The following is a 22989-nucleotide window of genomic DNA, read 5'->3' as shown; positions in this document are numbered from 1 at the left end:
TGGGTCTCGGTATCCTATTACTAGAGTTCTCAAACTTGAAACAGTGCTCTGTTTTGCCAGTACACGCACATGGCAGGTAAGTACCTATTGCAATTATAGTATCCCGGCAGTCGTATGTTAGAGCACGTATTACCTATACACAGTATGTCATCGTGCAGGGACTGTGTGACAACATTGTGTCGGAAGAGTCGCTGCAGTTGTGGCCTATATTTTAAAAATAGTTTTTTCGAGTAGTTGGGGTCAACTGAAGTCAAGATATTAGGCTGTATATTTCAACAGCGCACATCGAGGCTGTGATCTGTCGTCTGCTGAGTGACAGGTGACGAGTAAAGATTGCGGTGTGTGTGGTTGGGGGGGGGGGGGGGGGGGGGGGGGGGGTATGTCTGACTGAGATCGAGCTCACAGCAGTTTCAAAGGGGTTCGTGGGGTATCCTCTCCCGTAAACTTATGAAAACTAGATGTCCTGAAATGTAATTTCCTGCATTCTGCAAGTAAAATTCATCTCTGCCTTAAGATTTACTACCAATAATATTTTTTTATTCAGAATTATTGGTGTGTGTGGTGGTGGTGGTGGTGGTGGGGGGGGGGGGGGGGGATAGAATACCTGTGTCTGTATATTGAATGTGTTTGCTTTAATTCGTGATATATATTTGTTCGTACGTACGAAATCCGGTTTGGACTACTATAAGCATTAGCACAACAACAAACACCTTGTAAACAGAAACACTGATATTTTAAATAAGAAAGTGTATTTAATTTGTATGATACGTCATTGAAAAGGCATTTTACAAAGGTTGTAACCTCAGGACTGTCCCTTTAAAGCCAAGTATATCGAAAATACCGATAGATATCGGTATCAGTATCGGTATCGCCATTCGGTATTGTATCGCCCCAAAAATACCGATACCGATACTGAACCTGAAAGTTCAATACCGCCTAGCTTTAGATACTTCTCAGGTATGAGCATTTAAAAAACAACAAACAAACAGCATTTTGTGGTATCAGAAACACCTATGTCCAGAAATACCTCTGATGTACGGAAATTAATAATTCAAACAATAAACAATAAGTTGTCTAATTTCAGTCATCAAAACTAGAGTGTTATTTTGAGCTAGTACCGTGCCTTGTTCTTTCAGGGGCGGGACGTAGCCAAGTGGTAAAGCGCTCGCCTGATGCGTGGTCGGTCTAGGATCGATCCCCATATGTGGGCCCATTCGGCTATTTATCGTTCCAACCAGTGCACCAGGCTAGGAATGAATGTTTAACGACACCCCAGCACGAAAAATACATCGGCCATTGGGTGTCAAACTATGGTAAAACCAGTGCACCACGACTGGCGTATCAAAAGCCGTGGTATGTGCTATCCTGTTTGTGAGATGGTGCATATAAAATGTCCCTTGCTACTAATGAAAAAATATAGCGGGTTTTCTTTCTAAGACTACGTGTCATATTTACGAAATGTGTTAAGTTTAACAGCCGATGGTGAATAAATCAATGTGCTTTAGTGGGGTCGTTAAACAAAACAAACTTTTATGTTTGTTCTTAGAGGACCGTGTACGTTAAAGGGACATTCCTGAATTTGTTGCAATTTTTAAGATCTTATTGACTAAAAGACTTTTTAACGATTGTAATTACATATCAAATATATTTTTCTGTATAAAATATTAGTGGCTGTATATTAAACGTGTTTCTGATCATTCTAATATTTGTGCTAGGTTATATTTCATTTTATTACGAAATTATTTGAAGACAAAATCCAGTTTGGGCTTTTTAAAAATATTAAGACGACCAGAAACACATTGAATGTAGAGACACTGATATTCTAAACAAGAAAATATAGGTAATAAGTAAGTTTAATGTTGAAATATTTTATTAGTCGGAAACATCTTACAATGCAGCAAACTCAGGAATGTCCCTTTAAAACCTGTGACAAAATAATATTGATCAAATCGCTGTTAGATCTGTTTAACTGCAAATAAAAATATACAAGTAGATAAAACTCGGATATTGTCCAACAAAATATATATTTATATATATTTTGTCTGTTTTATGTTTAACAGTATTGCAGTGCCCATCGCTTGATTTTCCTGATACACGCCCAATACGTACTCTTCCCTCCCCCCTCCCCATCACCCCCGCTCCATGGGAGGGATGAATACCGATCTCACAGGACATCACTCACCAACATAAGTGTGTATGAAAATCCTCAAATTCGTTTAAAAACGATAGGGATATTCGGGCATACTGAGCTAGCCTGAAATGTGTTTACTATGTATTTCCATCATTCTACCCACAATATATTAGTTGTTACAAGTATACTTAACCCAACAACTATAATTACTTTACTTGTTGTGCAACTGGTGTAATAAAGACCGTGATATCATGTACTATCCTCTCTGTATGATGTTGCATATAAAACTATCCCTTGCTACTAATTGAAAAGAGTAGCCCATGAAGTGGCGACAGAAGGTTTCCTCTCTATGGTCCTTAACCATATGTCTGACGCCATATAACCGGTACAGCGCTCACTCGATGCGTAATCGGTGTCGGATCGATCCCCGTCCCAGCCAGTGCACCACGACTGGTATACCAAAGGCCGTTGTAAGTACTATCCTGTTTGTGGGATGTTGCATATGAAAGATCCCTTGCTGCTAATCGAAAAGAGTAGCCCATGAAGCGGCGACAGCGGGTTTCCTATCTTAATGTTTGTGTGGTCCTTAACCATATGTCTGACGCCATATAACCGTAAATAAAATGTGTTGAGTGCGTCGTTAAATAAAACATTTTCTTCCAATACGTATTATGCACTATTGCACTATTACGCACTGTGCAATAGTGCGTAACACTACACACTACGTAATCACTGTATCTTGTATTAAAGATATGTATTAAAATTTGGTTTTACTCGATTGTGAAACTTATTCTCGATTAATTGGTCACGTGGTTCTAGCAACCAGTGCTTGGTCAGCTGGGGCAAGTTTAGCCAACCGTATGTCGCTTACGCTTGAGACTGGCTTTTCCGGTACACATTAAGCCGAGTGAACCGGCCTCGGTGGCGTCGTGGTTAAGCCATCGGACAACAGGCTGGTAGGTACATGGTTCGCAGCCCTGTACCGCCTCCAACCCACAGCGAGTTCTTAAAGGCTCAATGGGTGGGTGTAAGGCTACTACACCCTCTTCACTAACCACTAACAATTAACCCACTGTCCAGGGCACCGTTCCACAAAGCGACCTTAGCCCTAAGATCACCGTAAGTGCATAGCTACCTTATGCACTAAGGTGATCTTAGTGCTAAGATCGCTTCGTGGAACGGGGCCCTGGACAGCCAGCCCAGATAGCTGACGGGTGTACCCAGTGCTGCGTGCTTGAACCTTAACTGGATATAAGCACGGAAATAAGTTAAAAAGAAATGAAAAATAAGCCGAATGAACCCTTTGGAAACCAGTAAAATGCCCAGGAACGTAGGCCCGAGTTCAGCCAGACCGAACAGAAAGACGTTCGCAAGACTGGTTTATGTGCTTAACACATCGTGGCCCAGACAAATAATTCGCAAACGTTAGCGTCGCTTGAGTGTATTTTTCATTATAGGTGTTTTAAAAGAAAATTATGTGACGTTTAATTTTCCTCTCTTCTTTTTTTTTTTTTTTTTTTTCTTTAAGCTGACAAAGCTAATCTTCTCGAACTAGAAATAGATGTGCAGCAATGACGTCACAGGAACTTAAATCACTTACTGAACCAAATGACAGCAACAGCAACAGCAAATCTGAGAACGACTCAAATAAAAGGGTTCTTGAAGTGAATGACGATGACATCACTTCCTGTGGTGTCGGACGTTGCCGACCGAAGAGACTGGCGTGGTTGGCGAATATTAACACTTTCACTTTCGTTTTCTCTCTGTCGCTGATGCCTCTGACAGCGATGGAAGTGTACATTGGGTCTCAGATTTCCTCAATAGAGAAACAATTCGGTCTAAACAGCACCACAATTGGAGCTCTCATTGGTTGTTTTGAGTTGGGCTTTCTCGTTACCGTGTTGCCATTCGGACATTTTGGTCAACGTGGTCACATACCCAGAATTCTCTCCCTTACCGCCATTCTCGGCGGCATATCCGGAATACTGGTGAGTGCGTGTAATTTCATGAAACCTGCGACGTTACCCGTCTTCGACGCCAATGCATCAGCCAGCGGCGGTTTCTCAGATGCGCCTCTCTGTACTGGCAGGAACTATTCTCAGATGGGTAATATGTCATCATTGGATATTTGTTCAGATACGTCACGTGATCAGTCAAACGACCAATGGGTGGCTGTCTTACTAGGAATGATAATTGCGCTGCTGGGTGTGGCCAGATCACCTTCGATGTCACTTTCCATGGCTTTCGTTGACGACAATGTATCTCACTCTTCCAAGACAAGTTTGTATCTTGGTAAGCAAAAAAACAACAACAAAAAAACAAAGGATATTTAACCTGTGTTTTGTGGCAATTTTTTAAAGCATAAAAACGGGCGTAAAGGCGCCGCATCCAGTGTGTACATGAGTTCTGTGTTTACTTTACTATGGCTATTTTAACATCTATATTGGTTGGTCTTTTAAGATAAGACTAAATTGTCAATTTTGATATAGAATATTTGTTCTTCAAATGATTACTATTTAAGCAGGGCAGGGTAGTTCAGGTCAAGTCAAGTCAGGTCAGGTCAGGTCATAGGGTTTAACGTGCATATTCAGAGCAAGCTGTTGTAGCGCACGCCTGTCATGGGCGCAGGTGTCTGTCTAAGCCGGCTCCTCTGGGTATTTTGGTACTATTGAATCTTGAATGTCCCGTAGGATCACGTAAAAACATTAAAGGATTGCACAATTTTCATGAGGTAATTTTGGCGCATAATTTGAAACGGTTCATTGAAAGAGAAAATGAAGCTAGCGAGTAATTTTGATTTAGTTTGCCGAATAGTAGCTCAACTATTTGGGCGCAATATGTAACGCTAATAAATGTAATGGTTCACGACATATTGTTCATCTTCATATTTCAGAAATGATTGCGGAGAATCCGATGTTTGCCGAGATGTTCCGAAAGGTGATCGATATACATGTTTGCTTTTACTGAAAAGAAAAGTTGTATTCATATATTCGTTAGATAAATCGAACGCTTTAAAAAGCAATTGACATGTATGTATTGAAATTCAAAGCTTGTCATTTTGTGAATTTTAGGAATCATTTTCACAGTTAGTGTCATCGGACCGGCCGTGGCGATGTCTGTGGGCGGAGCGGTAGCACGGATACCAGTTGATCTTAACAGTTGGTATAGTATTAATATTATATTACTAGGGGACGGGACGTAGCGCAGTCGTAAAACACTCGTTTGATGAGCGGTCACCGGCCTCGGTGGCACAGTGGTTAAGCCATCGGATTACAGGCTGTACCGGCTCCAACCCAGAGCGAGTTCTAAAGGGCTCAACGGGTAGGTGTAAGGCCACTACACCCTCTTCTCTCTCACTAACCACTAACCAACGAACAACTAACCCACTGTCCTGGACAGACAGCCCAGATAGCTGAGGTGTGTGCTCAGGATGGCGTGCTTGAACCGTAACTGTATATAAGCACGAAAATAAATTGAAAGTAAATGTGGGGTGTGACCGAATCGTACAATCGCCCGTCCTCGGTGGACAGATAGCTGAGGTGTGTGCCCAGGACAGCGTGCTTGAAACTTAACTGAATATAAGCACGAAAATAAGTTGAAAGTAAATGTGGGGTGTGACTGAATCGTACAATCGCCCGTCCTCGGTGGACCTCCCCGCTGGGGTTATTGTGTCCTCTTTTAATCAGTGGACCATGACTGGCATGTATATGTTTATAGAAAAGTGCATCAAAAGGTCAGTTAGACCTACTGCTGTTCAACAGTAGCCCAATGTAAAACTAAAAGGTCTCTTTCTTCACCTTGCCCAGACCACGTGTCGCGATCACTGTATGCTAGACAGCAAATAGTTGTAGTTTAAAATATGTTGAGGATGGCTAGTGTCGGACAAACGTCTCTTTTCTCTTCTTTGTAGCGGGACATAGCCTAGTGGTAAACAGTGATCGTTTGATGCGCAGTCGGTCTGGGGTCGATCCCCGTCTTTGGACCCATTGGGATATTTCTTGTTCCAGCCAGTGCACCATGACTTGTATATCAACGGCCATGGTATGTGCTATCCTGTCTCTGGGATGGTGCATATAAAAGATTCCTTGAAATTACAAAATGTAGCGTGTTTGCTGTCTAAGACTAAATATAAAAATTACCGAATGTTTAATATCCAATAGCCGATGATTGGTATTAAACAAAACAAACTTTTCCCCCTTCCTTGTCCACCGGATGAAGCACAAGCTAGATTTTAGTTATGCATTTATAAATCTGTAAATTAATCAGTTTAACACTGAAAACGTCAAATTTATTATTTTATTATTATTATTATTATTTATTATTATTATTATTATTATTATTATTAACATTTATTTATTTTATAAATACACATCAATAGTTCGTCCCATCCTCCTACAAAAAAAAAATGTAGTTTTTTTTCTATATAATTTCAGTTCGGTTTGACGTAAGAAGAAAAGTAAAAAAGTATTTTGCAAATAACAAATTTTTAAAACTATTTTTGTGTGTAATTTAGAAAACAGTCGTCTCAGAAATAACTTGTGGTTAATTCCTGTGGGAAGGACTGTAACAATGTTGCCTACACATGTGTCAGCTATAATCTTTTATGTATTATACTCTTCAAATTTTAATAAAAAAAACAACAACAACAAACAAACAAACTAGTAGACACGATACAAGCAACCAAAGATCAAGACGCCATGGGAAGGGGATTACTCTGTACATGTCCGAAACAGTATCTCTAGGAATCCACCTGAAACATGTACACAAGCATATGTGTGACATAGGTGTGGGCAAAATGTCAGTATCGCTTATGACCACCACGAGCCCTGATGACAGCTTGACAACGGCGACGCACAGAAGCAATCAAACGTTGCAAACACGTTGTGGAATGTTCTGCCACTCATGCTGCAATGCCGTAAGAAGTTGCGGAAGTGTCTGGGGTGGTGGATTCCTCCGGCGCACACGCTGATCCAGTGCATCCCATAGATGTTCTATTAGGGTTTAAATCCGGCGAACGGGCAGGCCAAGGTAATGTTTGGACGTTGTGGCGCTGCAGAAACTCCTGACTGATACGTGTCCATCTCACCCTGTGCTGGCACCACTACAGACGCTCCGCTAAGTAACGTGGTGTCAAAACGTTACGTCGCACTGGTCTTATAGGGAACATTCCTGCCTCCCTCAGCCGATTACGAACTGTCTTGTCAGAAATTCTGCGTAGTCCAGGGCTTTGTGTCGCTGTGGTTGTTGCTGTTGTGGTTCGATTTCCAAGAGGACGCACCCGGATGTATCGATATTGAGCGGCGACGGTTACACTGGGACGACCTGACCTTGGCCTGTCATTAACACTTTGAATGGTGTTGTACCGTGCCCATCAGAGATGGTCTGCCTGGAGACGCCAGACTGCCTTGCCAGAGGTTGTTGAGTTGCCCCTGCTTGCAATCTCCCAATGGCATTATTGCATTTTATTTCCCATATGGGCTCAAATATACGGGGTAATATTTTTTCGATCTCTGCACAGTGTGCAGATTGCTTCTGCAGCCACTGATTGGCTGGCTTAAAAATCACGACGTTTGGTTGGTTGCTTGCCATGGCCAGAACTTCACTTTCATTGATATAACGTTTCCATTCATGAGTCAGATTGCACATACGTCATACGATCTACAAAGATTTACAAAAACAAATGGACACATTTGTTTCGTAAACATGAAATGGTATATTTTCATAAGCAGCGGCTTTAGTAATATATAAAAATAATTATTTTCAAATGCGAATACGGTTGTATTATTTTGTACTGTAAGCATTTGGCTGTGAAAGGAACGCCGTTATGATATGACGTCACTTACATTACGTAATGTAATGCGCGTAAGATTATATGACGTAATGGCTGATGGATTTGTTGTAGACTGCAGAGGAATGTTTACATTAAAAATCAGTTACAATTGACAATGGGTACTAAAGAGAATAACCAACTCGCTACGAGGAGTTACAAATTATCTGTCCCTCGTGAATGAATGTTGTAAAACCCTCAACAAAGGCTCGGGTTTACAATATTCATTCACTCAGGACAGATAATTCGTAACTCCTCGTAGCTCGTTAGTTATTCTCTAAGAGCTGACGTCAATCTGCTGATGTGGCCTTTTATGCCCCACCATGGTTCGGCATTCAGAGTTACAGAACTCCATGATGCACGTGCAACTCTGATGGTTGCGTTTTGCGTTTCAGTACAAACGTTCACTATGGCTACCTTTATGCGAATCAGATGTGTTTTCTAGTGTTTTTGAATCATCATTCGCTCACTTACTTGATCATCTTTACGATGCCTTTGATTCTGTAAAAATAATCCGATAGCATTATTTTTTACCAATGTCAAGTTTTTTTGTTTTTTTGAAGAGTATATGTTTGACCCAGTGGTTGATATTGTTTTAGCTTCACTGCTGCAGCCTGAACACCACAAATGGATTGGTGCTTGGTGGTTGGGGTTTCTTATCTTCGGAGGGGTGTCTGTCTGCACGGCCGTCCCCATGTTTTTCTTCCCTCGCAAGCTGAAAGGACGACGTGTGAAGGAGGAAATCAAACTACAAAACCGGTCGCTGCACCATGCGTTTATAGGTATTTTTTACCCTTTTTTTAAAGCACAAATTTGATTAAATCAAATCACGGTCTCTACGCGGTCTCGTGGTATATATTCTTGCGCAAAATAAACTCGTGCAATAGGAAGCGAAAACAACGTATGTGAAGTTCTGTATATATATATTATCCCAGCAGGCACTCATAACGGGCAAAATAAAAATCATAATTTCATGGTTTGACGTACACTACTATTGGACGATTTGACGCCAACAAACCAATCACCTTGTCGGTACTAAATATGACGTCATCACGATTTCGCAAAGCACACACAATGACTTCACGTAGATTAACGCGTTTGCGTTTACGTCTTTCTGGTTGCAGTGTTAAACTTGTAATTAAATGGTAGTTTAATGCAATTCGTTATAGATTTTTGGGGGGTTTGAAAATTATCTGTGAACCGTGAATAAAATACAAAGTTAAAACAATACCCAGAACAGTAAAGTAGTTTACGTCGTTTCTATATACATGGACGTGTAGCCGAGGTCGGCTATATATAAAATAAAGGCTTTTAAAACACCCCAAATAGCTGAGATAATAAACAGAATAACAAACATGGTACAAGTTATTATCAAATTTAGGTCCCTCGTGAAATAAGCTCGTGACAAGTGAAAATTATTTCAGTCGGGACATAAATTTGATAATAACTGGTAACTCGTTTATTATCCTCTATATACATGTACACACACACACACACACACACACACACACACACACACACATACATACATACATATGTATATATCCTCGTCTTTAAACCGTTTAGGAATTCTGAATATATTTCAAATTGTTCGTGCAGGGGTGTCGTTAAACATTCATTCATTCATTCATACTGAATATATTATTCACCAACTTGGTGAAATAACCAAGAAACGTCTTTTGTCATGTTCATAATTCTGACTATATTATTGACAGACTTGATGAAGTCACTAAGAAACCTTTTGTGTAACCCCGTCTTTTCTCCGTTTCTGAATTCTGACTATATTATTGACAGACTTGATGAAGTCACTAGGAAATCTCTTGTGTAACCCCGTCTTTACTCCGTTTCTGAATTCTGACTATATTATTGACAGACTTGATGAAGTCACTTGTGTAACCCCGTCTTTACTCCGTTTCTGAATTCTGACTATATTATTGACAGACTTGATGAAGTCACTAAGAAACCTCTTGTGTAACCCCGTCTTTACTCCGTTTCTGAATTCTGACTATATTATTGACAGACTTGATGAAGTCACTAGGAAATCTCTTGTGTAACCCCGTCTTTACTCCGTTTGTGAATTCTGACTATATTATTGACAGAATTGATGAAGTCACTAAGAAACCTCTTGTGTAACCCCGTCTTTACTCCGTTTGTGAATTCTGACTATATTATTGACAGACTTGATGAAATCACTAAGAAACCTCTTCTGCAACCCGGTCTTCATGCTACTCCTGGCTACAAGCTGCTCGTTCTTGTTTATCATCGAGGGAGAGGTGATATTTGCATCAAAATATGTCGAACATCAGTTCATGATTCCTTCTTACAAGGCAAGTTTTATTTTAGGTGAGTTACACTTAACAGAGCCAGAAAAAACACACCACTAAATGTGAAGAATGCCCAGACATGTATATTACAATTAGTTAATTCACTATACATCTCACATCAATTTATATTACTGTAAAGGAAGTAAATATGCAAAACAAAATATGAAGGCTAAGACTCATTTTTAAAAATGTGCTTAGGTTTGGGTTTGATTTCATGTCTACATAAAGAACAAAATTATTAACTAGGTATTAAAGGTACAAGTAGCTATTTGTAGGGTGCATACGACAACAGGTGCATGGTCCTTATAAGTCAAATCCTTCTTATGTTCATATAATTCTAACCGATCTTGTAATCGAAATTTAGTCTGTTGTCGCCAATCGATTATAGTCGATAATCGATGATGAACCCCCCAACACTAAATTAAATGCATTTTCACAAATTCGTGTCTCCTCCAGTGCATGACTGTATAAGAATTAAAACTTAAGCATTATATAGATTGGATGCGGTGCGTGCGTACGGTCCGACCTTTGCGTCTGACGCGTCTGTGGCTTGCGTTTTGGGCATATATACACCATATACGAGTATTTCATTGCGGGTGGCTCATCAAGCCCGCATCCGTTTTGTAGACGCACGTATCGCATGCATCCAATCTAGACGCTCTATTTGAAACTAATAATGTATTTCGATTTTGTTTTGTCGGACCACAGGCACTCGCTGCATCCAGTCTAGATATAAGCCTTTATAGATGTTTGCACGGACGTCACTGCCATGGTCTGTATGGTGTTTTGTGTGTTTTTTCTACCGCTAGGTATTGAACAGTTTGTGTCGGCCGTGGTGGGGAACATCGCTGGTGGGCTCATCACGTACAAGCTCAAGTTGACGAGACTGGGCTGTCTCAAACTCGTCTTCATCGTCCTCACAGTGTCCACTGCCATCTTCGTTATAGAGATCTTCCTCGGCTGTGACAATCCGCACATTGTCGGCATACCTCCATACAGGTGAGTAACTCACCGTGTCCACTTCCATCTTCATTGTAGAGATCTTCCTCGGCTGTGACAATCCTCACATTGTCGGCATACCTTTACACAGGTGAGTAACTTACCGTGTCCACTGCCATCTCATTATAGAGATCTTCCTCGGCTGTGACAATCCTCACATTGTCGGCATACCTCTAGACAGGTGAGTAACTCACCGTGTCCACTGCCATCTTCATTGTAGAGATCTTCCTCGGCTGTGACAATCCTCACATTGTCGGCATACCTCCAGATAGGTGAGTAACTTACCGTACCGTATCCACTGCCATCTTCATTATAGAGATCTTCCTCGGCTGTGACAATCCTCACATTGTCGGCATACCTCCACACAGGTGAGTAACTCACTGTATCCACTGCCATCTTCATTATAAAGATCTTCCTCGGCTGTGACAATCCTCACATTGTCGGCATACCTCTACACAGGTGAGTAACTCATCTTGCTCACTAAAGTTCTTCCTCAGCTGTGACAATCCTCACATTGTAGACATATCTCTAGACAGGTGAGTAACTCACTATGTCCACTTCCATCTTCATTATAGAGATCATCCTCGGCTGTGACAATCATCACATTGTCGGCATACCTCTAGACAGGTGAGTAACTCATCTTGCTCACTAGAGTTCGTCCTCGGCTGTGACAATCATCACATTGTCGGCATACCTCTAGACAGGTGAGTAACTCATCTTGCTCACTAGAGTTCTTCCTCGGCTGTGACAATCATCACATTGTCGGTATACCTCTACAAAGGTGAGTAACTCACCGTGTCCACTTCCATCTTCACTGTAGAGTTGTTCCTCAGCTGTGACGGTCCTATTATATGTATATATATATATATATATATATATATATATATATATATATATATATATATATATATACTCTTCAAAAGAAGAAACGCAAAACCACATTGTCGTAACATTTGGAGAATTGATTTCATTATTGAATGGTGAGTCCGACAATTACCAAATGTTGCAGGATTGTTCACAATTCACTCTAGTCCATTGTGAGTAAGTGATAGGACACACCACCAAGGTCAAGGTCATCTGGAGTCAATACCGGGTGTGGCCTCCGCGTGTGTTGACAACTGCCTGGCACCGCCTGCCCATTGAAGCAACCAGAGTACGGATGACGTCCCGGGGGATGGTGGCCCACTCGGCCTGCAAGGCTGCTGCCAGCTCGGGCAGGGTCTGGGGCTGTGGTTGTCGCTGTCGGAGGCGTCGGTCCAACTCGTCCCATAGATGCTCAATTGGGTTCAAATCCGGTGATATCGATGGCCAAGGAAGGACATTAATGTTGTTGTTCTGTAGGAAAGCCGTTGTGAGACGTGCTGTGTGAGGCCTGGCGTTGTCATGTTGGAACACTGCGTTGGCGTTGGCCATAACTGGAACGATGTGTGGCCGGAGGATCTGGTCAATGTAGCCCTGTGCATTCAGGTTGCCCTGCACGTGGACCAGGTCAGTTCTGCCAGTGTGTGAGATGGCTGCCCACACCATGACACTACTCCCGCCGAATCTGTCCACTTCCTGCACGCAGTTTGCCGCATAACGTTCACCACGACGCCTATACACGCGACATCTTCCATCATGACGTCGGAGCAGAAATCGGGACTCGTCACTGAACCACACCTGTCTCCATCGCAGTTGAGGCCATTGTCGATGAATCTGGCACCACTGCAGTCGGAGTCGACGGTGTTGTGGTGTTAAGATGACACCTCGAACTGGACGTCTGGCACGAATTCCTACCTCACGTAGGCGGTTCCGTACGGTCTGGTCGGATATCCTGCGCAAACCTGGTATTGCTGCGGCTGTGGAGGTGGCAGTAGTCAATCGTTCCCGAAGGTGGCGTACCCGGATGTAGCGGTCCTGCCCGGGGGTAGTGACCCGTGGTCGACCGGATCTAGGGAGGTCACGTGTTGATCCATGTTGCTGGTAACGGTCCCAAAGTCTGGAGATGGTGCTTGGGGACACATGGAATGCCCTGGCAACGGCCGTTCTGGATTCGCCTGCGTCTAGTCGGCCGATGGCATTGTTTCTCTGCGGTTCACTGAGACGTGGCATGTCCTGGATTGTCAACTGTCGGCCAGATACAGAGGCCAGGCAAGCGAACACCCTGCACTTTTATACTGTCGGTGTTCATGTTGCACGTGCAGACAACGCACGTGCAGTGGTGACATGGTTTGCACGTGGCTGCGTTTTTGCGAATATTCACATTTTGGAACTTTATTGTACAGTAGCTGCGTTTTATCGAATGTAACCGTGGGAATGTGTTTGGGACATGCAATGACCTTATATTCACAAAGCATGAACCGGTAGGAAACATAAAATCGGAGTTATAACCCATTTGTACCCTTTTGCGTTTCTTTTTTTGAAGAGTATATATATATATATATATATATATATATATATATATATATATATACACATGTATATCTCGCTGTCCACCATTATTATCATATACAGTCTTTATTTTATGTTTATGTTTTTATTTGGCGATAAGTTGTTACGACGTAAAGCAATAAAGAGTTAGATTTTTCCTTAAACAGCAGTCGCCTATAATTGTCCAGCCAGTACACCACAACTGGTATATCAAAGGTCGTGGTATGTATTACCCTGTCTGTGGTATGGTGCATAAAAAGATCCCTTGCTGCTAATCGAAATGAGTAGTCTATGAAGTGGCGACAGCGAGTTTCCTCTCTCAGTATCTGTGTGGTTCTTAACCATGTCTGACGCCATATAACCGTAAATAAAATGAATTGAGTGCGTCGTTAAATAAAACATTTCTTTCTTTCTTTTCTTTCGCCTATACTTGTAGTCGGGTACACTCTAAGACTAGTGCTATCTCATATTGACACAGTGTTTTATCACAGTACCCCCATAGGATGTAATCTGATCATCTGAAACAAATGAGAAAATAGATGTAGTAAAAGAAATGTGATGGAATCGTTTCGAAATTTTTAGGACTTTATTCTAAATTTTAATATACTTACCTGTAATATTTATATTTCTGCACATCGTTTTACACTTTGTTTTACACTAAGCATATACCTAGGACATACCATTGTTACCGAAAGGCGTATGTTTTTTTTTCAGCTGGTGTGTCGTTAAACATTCATTTATTCTTTCCTGGAAGATGTATGCGAGCCATAATCATTGAACATAGTTTTATTATTTATTTTTTATTTTGTTATGGTAGGTGCTTGAACCTTGATTGGATATAAGCACGAAACTAAGTTGACATGAATGAATGAACGAATGAACGAATGAATGAATGGATGGATGGCAGATCATACGTGTCTATTTGTTTTGGTGAGCTCTCACCTGTAAATGTGTTTTCCATATATTACAGCAACAACAATCTATCGTCGTGTCTGTGTGACGTCACGTCTTATTACCCTATTTGTGGCAATGATGGCGTGTCATACTTTTCACCTTGCGTAGCTGGATGCAAGCAGCAAACCGGAACGGTAGGCAAAACTCTGCAAGCTTTACTTCTTGGTTTCTCCACCTTTGACAGTGTGTTTCATGTCCTAATATTTCAAGTAGCCCAACATTGATTCTACCTCCAAATAATTCTGTAGGACTATGTCTGAAACAATGCATGATTAGTAAGTCCATTGATTTATGATTAACATAGTTCAAGATATTCAGGGAAATATAACCAGTATGACACACGTGTGACATAATGATTTCACGTGCTTCCCCATGTAAACGTTACCGGTGGCTTTTTTTTTCAATAAGCAACTTAGGCGCTTCGCGCTCTCGTGTGAGTCTCACAATAAGCCTAAATGACCCCCCGCCTCTCAAAATCTTGGCTACAGGCCTGTCTTGGTACATATCAAAGTGATATGTCCCTTACGGGTAATAAATATGATATTAAATTTGCTACCATTTGGTATCATGTTTATGTCCCGAGTGAAATAATTTTCAGTTGTTACGAGCTTTAGCTTTAGAAATGGAAGTTCGTTTGATGTATTATAAATATGTTTAAGATAAATGGTTTTAAACGGGCCGAATGTAGTACAGTATACATTAAAATCTATTGATAATATATAGTAAGATAAAACGGGACGATCAGTTCGATATATGCAGTACTTCGTTCTTAGAAGCATGTTCGTTATAAGTGTACTTTACTGTATTTTATTTATCACCAACTTACAAATATCACGACACTTCTGGGAAAATAATGACACTTATTTAGTATCATTTACAGTGGCGGATACAAAAAATTCATTTAGAAGGGGGGAGGGGAGGGGGGGGTACAGTGGCATGTGGCCGAAAGCCACGAACATTCCCGAAAGGATTCCTCAGATCCTCGAAATATATAACTGTCGCAAAATTTAGAGGGGGGGGTGGGGGGGAGGGAGCGGGCCCCTGAGGCCCCTTACATCCGTCACTGATTTATTTAGTCACCTATATGATGACTGAAGCTTTTATCTGTATGTGTTGCAGGCGTGTTTTGAGTTTTTTCGTTTCAATCTAGACTTTCACCAACTGTTCGCTGATCTCAGGTGGGCTGGCGGATGCTGGGATCTGTGAGACTGGCTGCTCGTTCCTGTACTACTACATGGCCACTGATCTCGCGGTCATACTGATAGCCACCATGTGCATGACTCCACTCGGGATCTGCTTCATGAGGTATGTAATGCATGTTGGTTGTACTTACGTTCGTGGGTATATCCAATTAAGGTTCAAGCACGCTGTCCTGGGCACACACCTCAGCTATCTGGACTGTCTGTCCGGGACACTGGGTTAGTGGTTTAATAGTTGTTAGTGGTTAGTGAGAGAGAAGAGGGTGTAGTGGTCTTACACCTAACCCAGTACATGCCAGCCTTATGTCCGATAGCCTAACCACGACTCCACTGAGGCCGGTCATTAAGTGTGTAATACTTCTTGTTGGTTATACTTATGTTCGTACGTATATCCAATTAAGGTTCAAGCACGCTGTCCTGGGCACACACACACACACCTCAGCTATCTGGACTGTCTGTCCGGGACACTGGGTTAGTAGTTTAATAGTTGTTAGTGTAACCCAGTACATATCAGTCGTATGTCCGATAGCCTAATCACGACACCACCGAGGCCGGTCAGGAGGTGTGTAATACTTGTTGGTCATACTTATCTTCGTGCGTGTATCCAACTAAGGTTCAAGCACGCTGTCCTGGGCACACACACCTCAGCTATCTGGGGCGGGACGTAGCCCAGTGGCAAAGCGTTCGCTTGATGCGCGGTCGGTCTAGGATCGATCCCCGTCGGTGGACCCATTGGGCTTTTTTTTCGTTCCAGCCAGTGCTCCACAACTAGTGTAACAAAGGCCGTGGTATGTACTATCCTGTCTCTTGCTGCTAATCGAAAAGAGTAGCCCATGAAGTGGCGACAGCGGGTTTCCTAATGAAAAATATTTTTTGCGTGTTTCCTCCATGACCAAATGTTTCACATCCAATAGCTGATGATTAATAAATCAATGTGCTCTAGTGGTATCGTTAAACAAAACAAACTTTAATATCCAGTTACAGTTCAAGGACGCTGTCCTGGGCACACACACCTCAGCTATCTGGGTTGTCTGTCCGGGACAGTGGGTTAGTTGTTAGTTGTTAGCGGTTAGTGGTAGAGAAAAGGGTGTAGTGGCCTTACACCTACCCATTGAGCCCTTAAGAACTCGCTCTGGGTGGGAGCCAGTACCGGGATGTGAACCCAGTAACTACCAGTCTTATGTCCAATGTCTTAAACACGACACCACCGAGGCCGGCCATGAGATATGTAATACTTGTTTGTTTATACTTACGTTCGTGAATATATCCAATTGCAATATTAAAGTTCAAGCACGCTGTCCTGGGCACACACATCTCAGCTATCTGGACTGTCTGACCAGGACAGTAGTTTAGCTGGCTAGTGATTAGTGAGAGAGAAATCGGTGTAATGGCCTTACACCTACCCACTGAGTCATTAAAACTCGCTCGGGGTGAGTGCCGGTACCGAGATGCGAACCCAGTACCTACCAGCCTTAAGTCCGATAGCTTAACGACGACACCACAGAGACCTGTTATATAATACTGTGCAATCAGTTTAGGTCGTGGTTGTTCTGGTCGGGACGTAGCTCAGTGGTAAAGCGCTTGACTGATGCGCTGTCGGTCTGGGATCAATCCCCATCGGTGGGCTGCATTGGGCCAATTCTCATTCCAGCCAGTGCACCACGACTGGCATATTGAAGGCCTTGGAATGTGCTATCATGTCTGTGGGATGGTGCATATAAAAGATCCTTGCTACTAATGGGAAAATGTACCGCGTTTCCCCTCTGGGACTTTCTATGTTAAAATTATGAAATGTTTGACATCCAATAGCCGATGATTAAGAAATCAATGTGCTCTAGTGCTGTCGTTAAACAAAAAACAACTTTTTAACTTTTTGCGGTCTGATTTTGGCATAGTGCAGTCAACGAATTTAAGAACACAACGAAAATATAATACATGTGTACATATAAGACAAATTTATTATACTACTTTTTAATCCAAGAATTTAAGTAATCAGCAAATTTGTTGTTGTTTTTGTTGTTTTGTTTGTTGTTGATTTTCTTTTGTTTTGTTTGTTGTTGTTGTTTTATTTTATTTGTTCGTTTGAATTCGTTTGTTGTTGCTTTGAGGTGTGCGGTTTTTTGTAGGTTTTTTTTTTTTTTTTTTTTTTTTTTTTTTTTGGGGGGGGGGGGGGGGGGGGGTCCCTCACTGTTTTTAGCAAAAAAAACGAAAATATACACTTACGAAAATAATTAATTTCACAGTCTAGGTATATAACAAAATGTACGTCCAGGTGTAAGGTGCATTCCACTAAATCAAATTCCGTAGAAGACATGTTTTAACACGATAGCTAAATTAAAGCTGCTATGTGCAAACTTTCTGTCAACATATACACTACAACACATTGTTCTCAAAATTAATGAAACAAAAAAATATTCATGTTGCTAGGTTCCGACATGCATGACTACCAGAGTTTCACGTAAAAAATGTGCTGATAATAATTTTACTGGCATCCGACACGTGTTTGAATCACTATAGTATCTGGTGCATTAATATTCGATCAAATCAAAACTGCGTGTATATACCTTTTATTGTAAACTGACTGCAAGTGTGTTCTGTATTGTGATTGGTTAATTACATTCTTTTTCCGGGATACAAATAGACAATAACAACCGGAAAGGAACAGGCGAAGTCTACAGTTAGATTGTACCAACTATACAGTTAGTTCCGTAGAAAAACGATCAAATAGACAATAACACCCGCAAATCTAAAAACTCCATATGGATATCTCCTAAATGGCGGTCGATTAGCGAGTGTAGCTAAACGTTATCGAAGAATGGCGCGTGGCAGTAAGAAAACGAATGTGGATGACCCGTTCTATATGGTTAAATTATCGAAGAGTAAGTTCAGTCATGACATTACGCTTACATGTTGTATGCAAAACGAATCTGCGCTGTATTGTGATATAGAGGCGTCGGGTTTCCTCATGTAGCCTTGGTAGTGGTTAACAACATGTAAGTCTAACGTCATGACTGGACTTGAGAATAATTAAATTAAAGCTCTGTTGCATCAGATTTAGACAAAGATTTTTTATTTTAGACATAGTAGCTGGTTACCATTTGGTCGACGACGATTTGCCTAAGTATTTACACACAGTTGTCTCTAGGTCTCCCCTATAACCTACACACAAAGGGGAGGGCTACAGGTCGCTCGAACTAAGTATAGTCGATGCTGCACCTTTAAGCGACTGCCGTACTGTACACATTATAATTTTGTATTATGAGACAAATAACTTTCGTAGCACGAGGCGTGTTTTTTTGTTTTGTATTGTTTGGGTTTTTTGTTGTTGTTGTTGTTGTTGATGTTATTGTTGGTGTTGATGTTATTGTTGTTGTTTTCAGAACTGTTGACGACTGCGATAAGTCTCTGTCACTGGCGCTGAACTCGTTCTTAAATTCGTTGCTAGGTGAGTCACTCTGCCGTTTTGTCTCTGATTTTATATTAGTATGTTGAAATTACCACAATAGGCGTGGGTGCAAAGGAAATAAAGAGAGAATAACAAGTCACTGCCATAAGGCGCTACACCACCCACCATTTGTCGTGTTGTTACTTGACGGAGCAGCTTAATATAGTCAGGTTTAGGAAATAGTTCCTCATAAAAAAAAACAATAAAAAAAACTATTTAAAAAATAAAAAATAAAAACAACCTTTAAAAAATCTGATATGCATTTTGTAATTTTTCTTTGATGATTACAAGTAGGTTGACCTCTGCTGTATTTTAATAACACATTGGTTTGAAGCTACTTGTTATAATGTAGTACTAACTGATAACGACTGTGCAAGTGGTATAGTGGAAGGTGCGAAAAAGTGTGGGGGGCACACTTTTATACTTACACACTTTTACACTATTATAAAACGAATATAAAGCAAAATATCTGAAAAGTGTGTGTGTGTGTGTGGGGGGGCACATGCCCCTTTGTGCACACACACACACACACACACACACACACACACACACACACGCGCTTCCTACGCCAGTGCCACTTGTATAGCAGCAACACGGGGCGGAACTCTAACATGAGGGTGGCTGACTGAAAAATTTCGTGGCCAACCTATGTTGATTTTTTTACACAGTACTTGTCAGTTGAGAGCACTCCCAAAAATTAGTAGTCACATGACCTCTCGATAGTGTTGTATTTTTCACAGAATATATTCTGACATAGAAATTGTATTGAACTGCATGGAATAATTTATGGTAGTGTGGAACCTTAAGATATCGGCTTTATTGTATGGAGGTTAAAATGGCTAATGCCTCAAAGCTATGCCAGCGGCATTCGTTATTCGATCCGAGCAGGATAAAGCCGATATCTTAAGACAGTAACCGCCTATCTTATTGATCCTGCAATCCTGCAGAATATGATATCCATAATAGTGTTTGGTCATCGATATGGCGGCAGTGACTTTCTTAAATATGAATATAAAAACACAATCTGTTTGCAAGATTCGAACCTGCGGCGCTGATTCGCATGGCATTTCATAGTACTGTGACGTAACATGACGGCCTTGACATACACATTTCTTAAGAGGCTCCAAGTTCAGTCAGCAAACATTTCGCTAACGTTCGCCAACTATTTGATGGATTCCCGACGTGGTCATTTGGTTTAACGTGAAGCGCATAAACCAGTCTGGCTGACGTTTTTCTGCTCGGTCTGACTTAACTCAATCCAGGTGGGTGTTTGAGTTGCCTGTTAGGGACAGCGTGCTTGAACTAAAGCATAAGCGTCAAAACGGGGTGGGCCGTTAATGTAAAAAGATCCCCCACATCACTACTCCCGCCCGTGAGTGGAAATAGTATCTCACCAAAATGGTGTGCTGGCCCCCTAACATAACACAAACATTTTAATTCTGGTCTATAAACATAAGGGATTGCGCTGAACCGTGCACGAGTAATAATCAACTATAAACCGAACACGGCCATTTACCTTTTGATAACCGTTCAAAATTGCGCCAAATTCCCTCAATCAAAATTGCGCACCCTTTTCTCTTTGGCATTGAAATGCTCCATTCAAATATCCCCTCGCACCACCAACCCCCATACCGATTGATCGGGCTGTTGGTGCTCCCTTGCACCTGCCAAGGCGGTCCCTTCCCCTCCCCCCACCTTTCCTGATGGAGCAGCCGTCCAAGGCCGGCTCTTGCGCCCAACAATGCAAACAATAGCTTGTTCTGGTTTGTGCACGTAAACACCCTATGGATGACATGACAAAGTCACAGGATTCTTCATAATCTACCGAATGTTACTGACTTTTCTTTCATTCATTTCATTTATACTTACTGTGCTTATATCCAATTAAGGTTCAAGCACGCTGTCCTGGGCACACACCTCAGCTATGTCGCCTGTCGGTTCAGCACAGAGGGTTAGTGGTTAGTGAGAGAGTAGTCGGTGTAGTGGCCTTATATCTACCCACCGAGTCGTTAATACTCACTCTGACTCTGGGTGGGAGACGGTACAGGGATGCGAACCCAGTACCTATCAGCCTGATGTCCGATGGCCCAACCACTACGCGACCGAAGCTGGTTTTTCTTTAATACATCTGCCGCTTGAGACCACCACCACCCCACCCCCGCACCGCACCCCACCCCACCCCCAGCCCCGAGTACCACCCACGCCAATGCGCTTAGATCCGCAATTATGTATAAGATAATAATAATTGTAACGCTGCAAATGTAAATGATCTAAATAAATGATCTTGTTTTAGGATTTTTGCCGGCGCCCATTCTGTACGGGATGGTTGTGGACAGCGCGTGCAAGGTGTGGCACACCACGTGCGGAGTGGCCAACGAGTGCGCGCTCTATGACATCGAGAAGCTCAGAACGAGGCTCAAGTGTCTGTCTACAATAGGACAGTGTGTGGGTAGCGCGCTTGTCCTGGCGGCGTTCCTGGTTTTACGCAGAAAAGACGGCGCTAAGTCTAGGCGCACACCTGACGTGGACACGGCGGACAAAGGTCTTGACGTCGACACGGCGGAAGAACGTGAGAAGTTACAAGAGCCCGGAGAGAGCGTTTTAAAAACGTAAATGAAAAGATAAATTTATCTTTTCATTGTCGTGTTTTTGAGGTTTACATGATATGCATTATTTGTATAAATAATCGTAACCGTTCGCGACGGGTGGGGGCACAAGGGCAACTGCACTACCCCCGTGCTGGGGGAAAATTCTCAGGAAAAAAACCGATTGAAATGTTCAGTAAAAATTGAGTTTGTTTGAAACCTTTTCACCATGTATTTCCATCATTCTAACCACAATATTAGTAATTCATGTAAATATGCGTAGTTATTCATTTGCAACCAGCCATATTTGGTAGTAATGCTAATCTGAATAAATATTGTTATCCAGATTCGGGCATTTTCGTTAAATTCGGACACAAATCAGCCTGTCCCTCTTACAACCATGGGAGCCCGTACTTCTGTGAACGTAAATTATCTTTTGGTTGCTGTGTTTCCTACGTTTACATGATGGTCCTTACTTGTATAAATAATTATTGTATTTACAATGTTGGAGTAAACACATTTTTAAGTTTACAAACTGAAAAATTGTCGCCAAATCAGCGTCAAATACTCCCATCCATTCCCTAGTTACCATTAGTAATAATTATTATGAATTATTGACCATCATCTCGGTGTAGATAGTAAACATACTCATTTATTCTGACTTTAACGTCTTTGACGCATGGCACACCAGATACACAATTTAAGATTAATAACCTGTATGAACTGTTAATAACAGTAATATTACTTATCGCTACTTAGATTAATCTAGACAAAAGACTACCAACTGTCACAACAGAGTTGGACAACTCGGCAATCTCTCGTTCATTCATTTCAACTTATGTTAGTGCTTATATCCAATTAAGGTTCAAGCACGCTGTCCTGGGTACACACCTCACTATCTGGGCTGTCTGTCCAGGACAGTGGGTTAGTTGGTTAGTGAGAGAGAAGAGGGTGTAGTGGCCCTACACCTACCCATTGAGTCCTTAAGAACTCGCTCTGGGTGGGAGTCGGTACCGGGCTGCGAACCCTGTACCTACCAGACTGTAGTCCACTGGCTTAACAACTGCGCCATCGAGGCCAGTGCCGATCTCTCGACTTCAATGTCTGACCAGTAGC

General features: G+C 41.8%; 1 protein-coding gene across 1 annotated transcript; it reads left to right on the top strand.

Annotated features, from left to right (window-relative positions):
* Positions 1-22747, top strand: LOC121377774 (solute carrier organic anion transporter family member 2A1-like). Its single transcript, XM_041505864.1, has 10 exons — positions 1-76; positions 3660-4423; positions 5203-5289; positions 8558-8740; positions 10137-10301; positions 11092-11281; positions 14661-14778; positions 15795-15949; positions 19224-19288; positions 21582-22747. The coding sequence occupies exons 2-10, from the start codon at positions 3703-3705 to the stop codon at positions 21899-21901; spliced, it is 2004 nt and encodes a 667-aa protein (XP_041361798.1). The 5' UTR covers positions 1-76; positions 3660-3702; the 3' UTR covers positions 21902-22747.
* Positions 22748-22989: the final 242 nt, after the last annotated feature.

Source organism: Gigantopelta aegis, chromosome 7, assembly GCF_016097555.1.
Source record: "Gigantopelta aegis isolate Gae_Host chromosome 7, Gae_host_genome, whole genome shotgun sequence".
NCBI lineage: Eukaryota > Metazoa > Mollusca > Gastropoda > Neomphalida > Peltospiridae > Gigantopelta > Gigantopelta aegis.
The sequence above is the reverse complement of the archived record's forward strand: the minus strand, read 5'-3'. Positions and strand labels throughout refer to the sequence as shown.

Coding starts and splice junctions, on each gene's coding strand:
- LOC121377774 (XM_041505864.1), top strand. CDS start 3,703: ATGACGTCACAGGAACTTAAATCACTTACTGAACCAAATGACAGCAAC. Junction 4,424..5,202: donor CAAGACAAGTTTGTATCTTG/GTAAGCAAAAAA, acceptor TGTGAATTTTAG/GAATCATTTTCACAGTTAGT. Junction 10,302..11,091: donor CAAGGCAAGTTTTATTTTAG/GTGAGTTACACT, acceptor TTCTACCGCTAG/GTATTGAACAGTTTGTGTCG.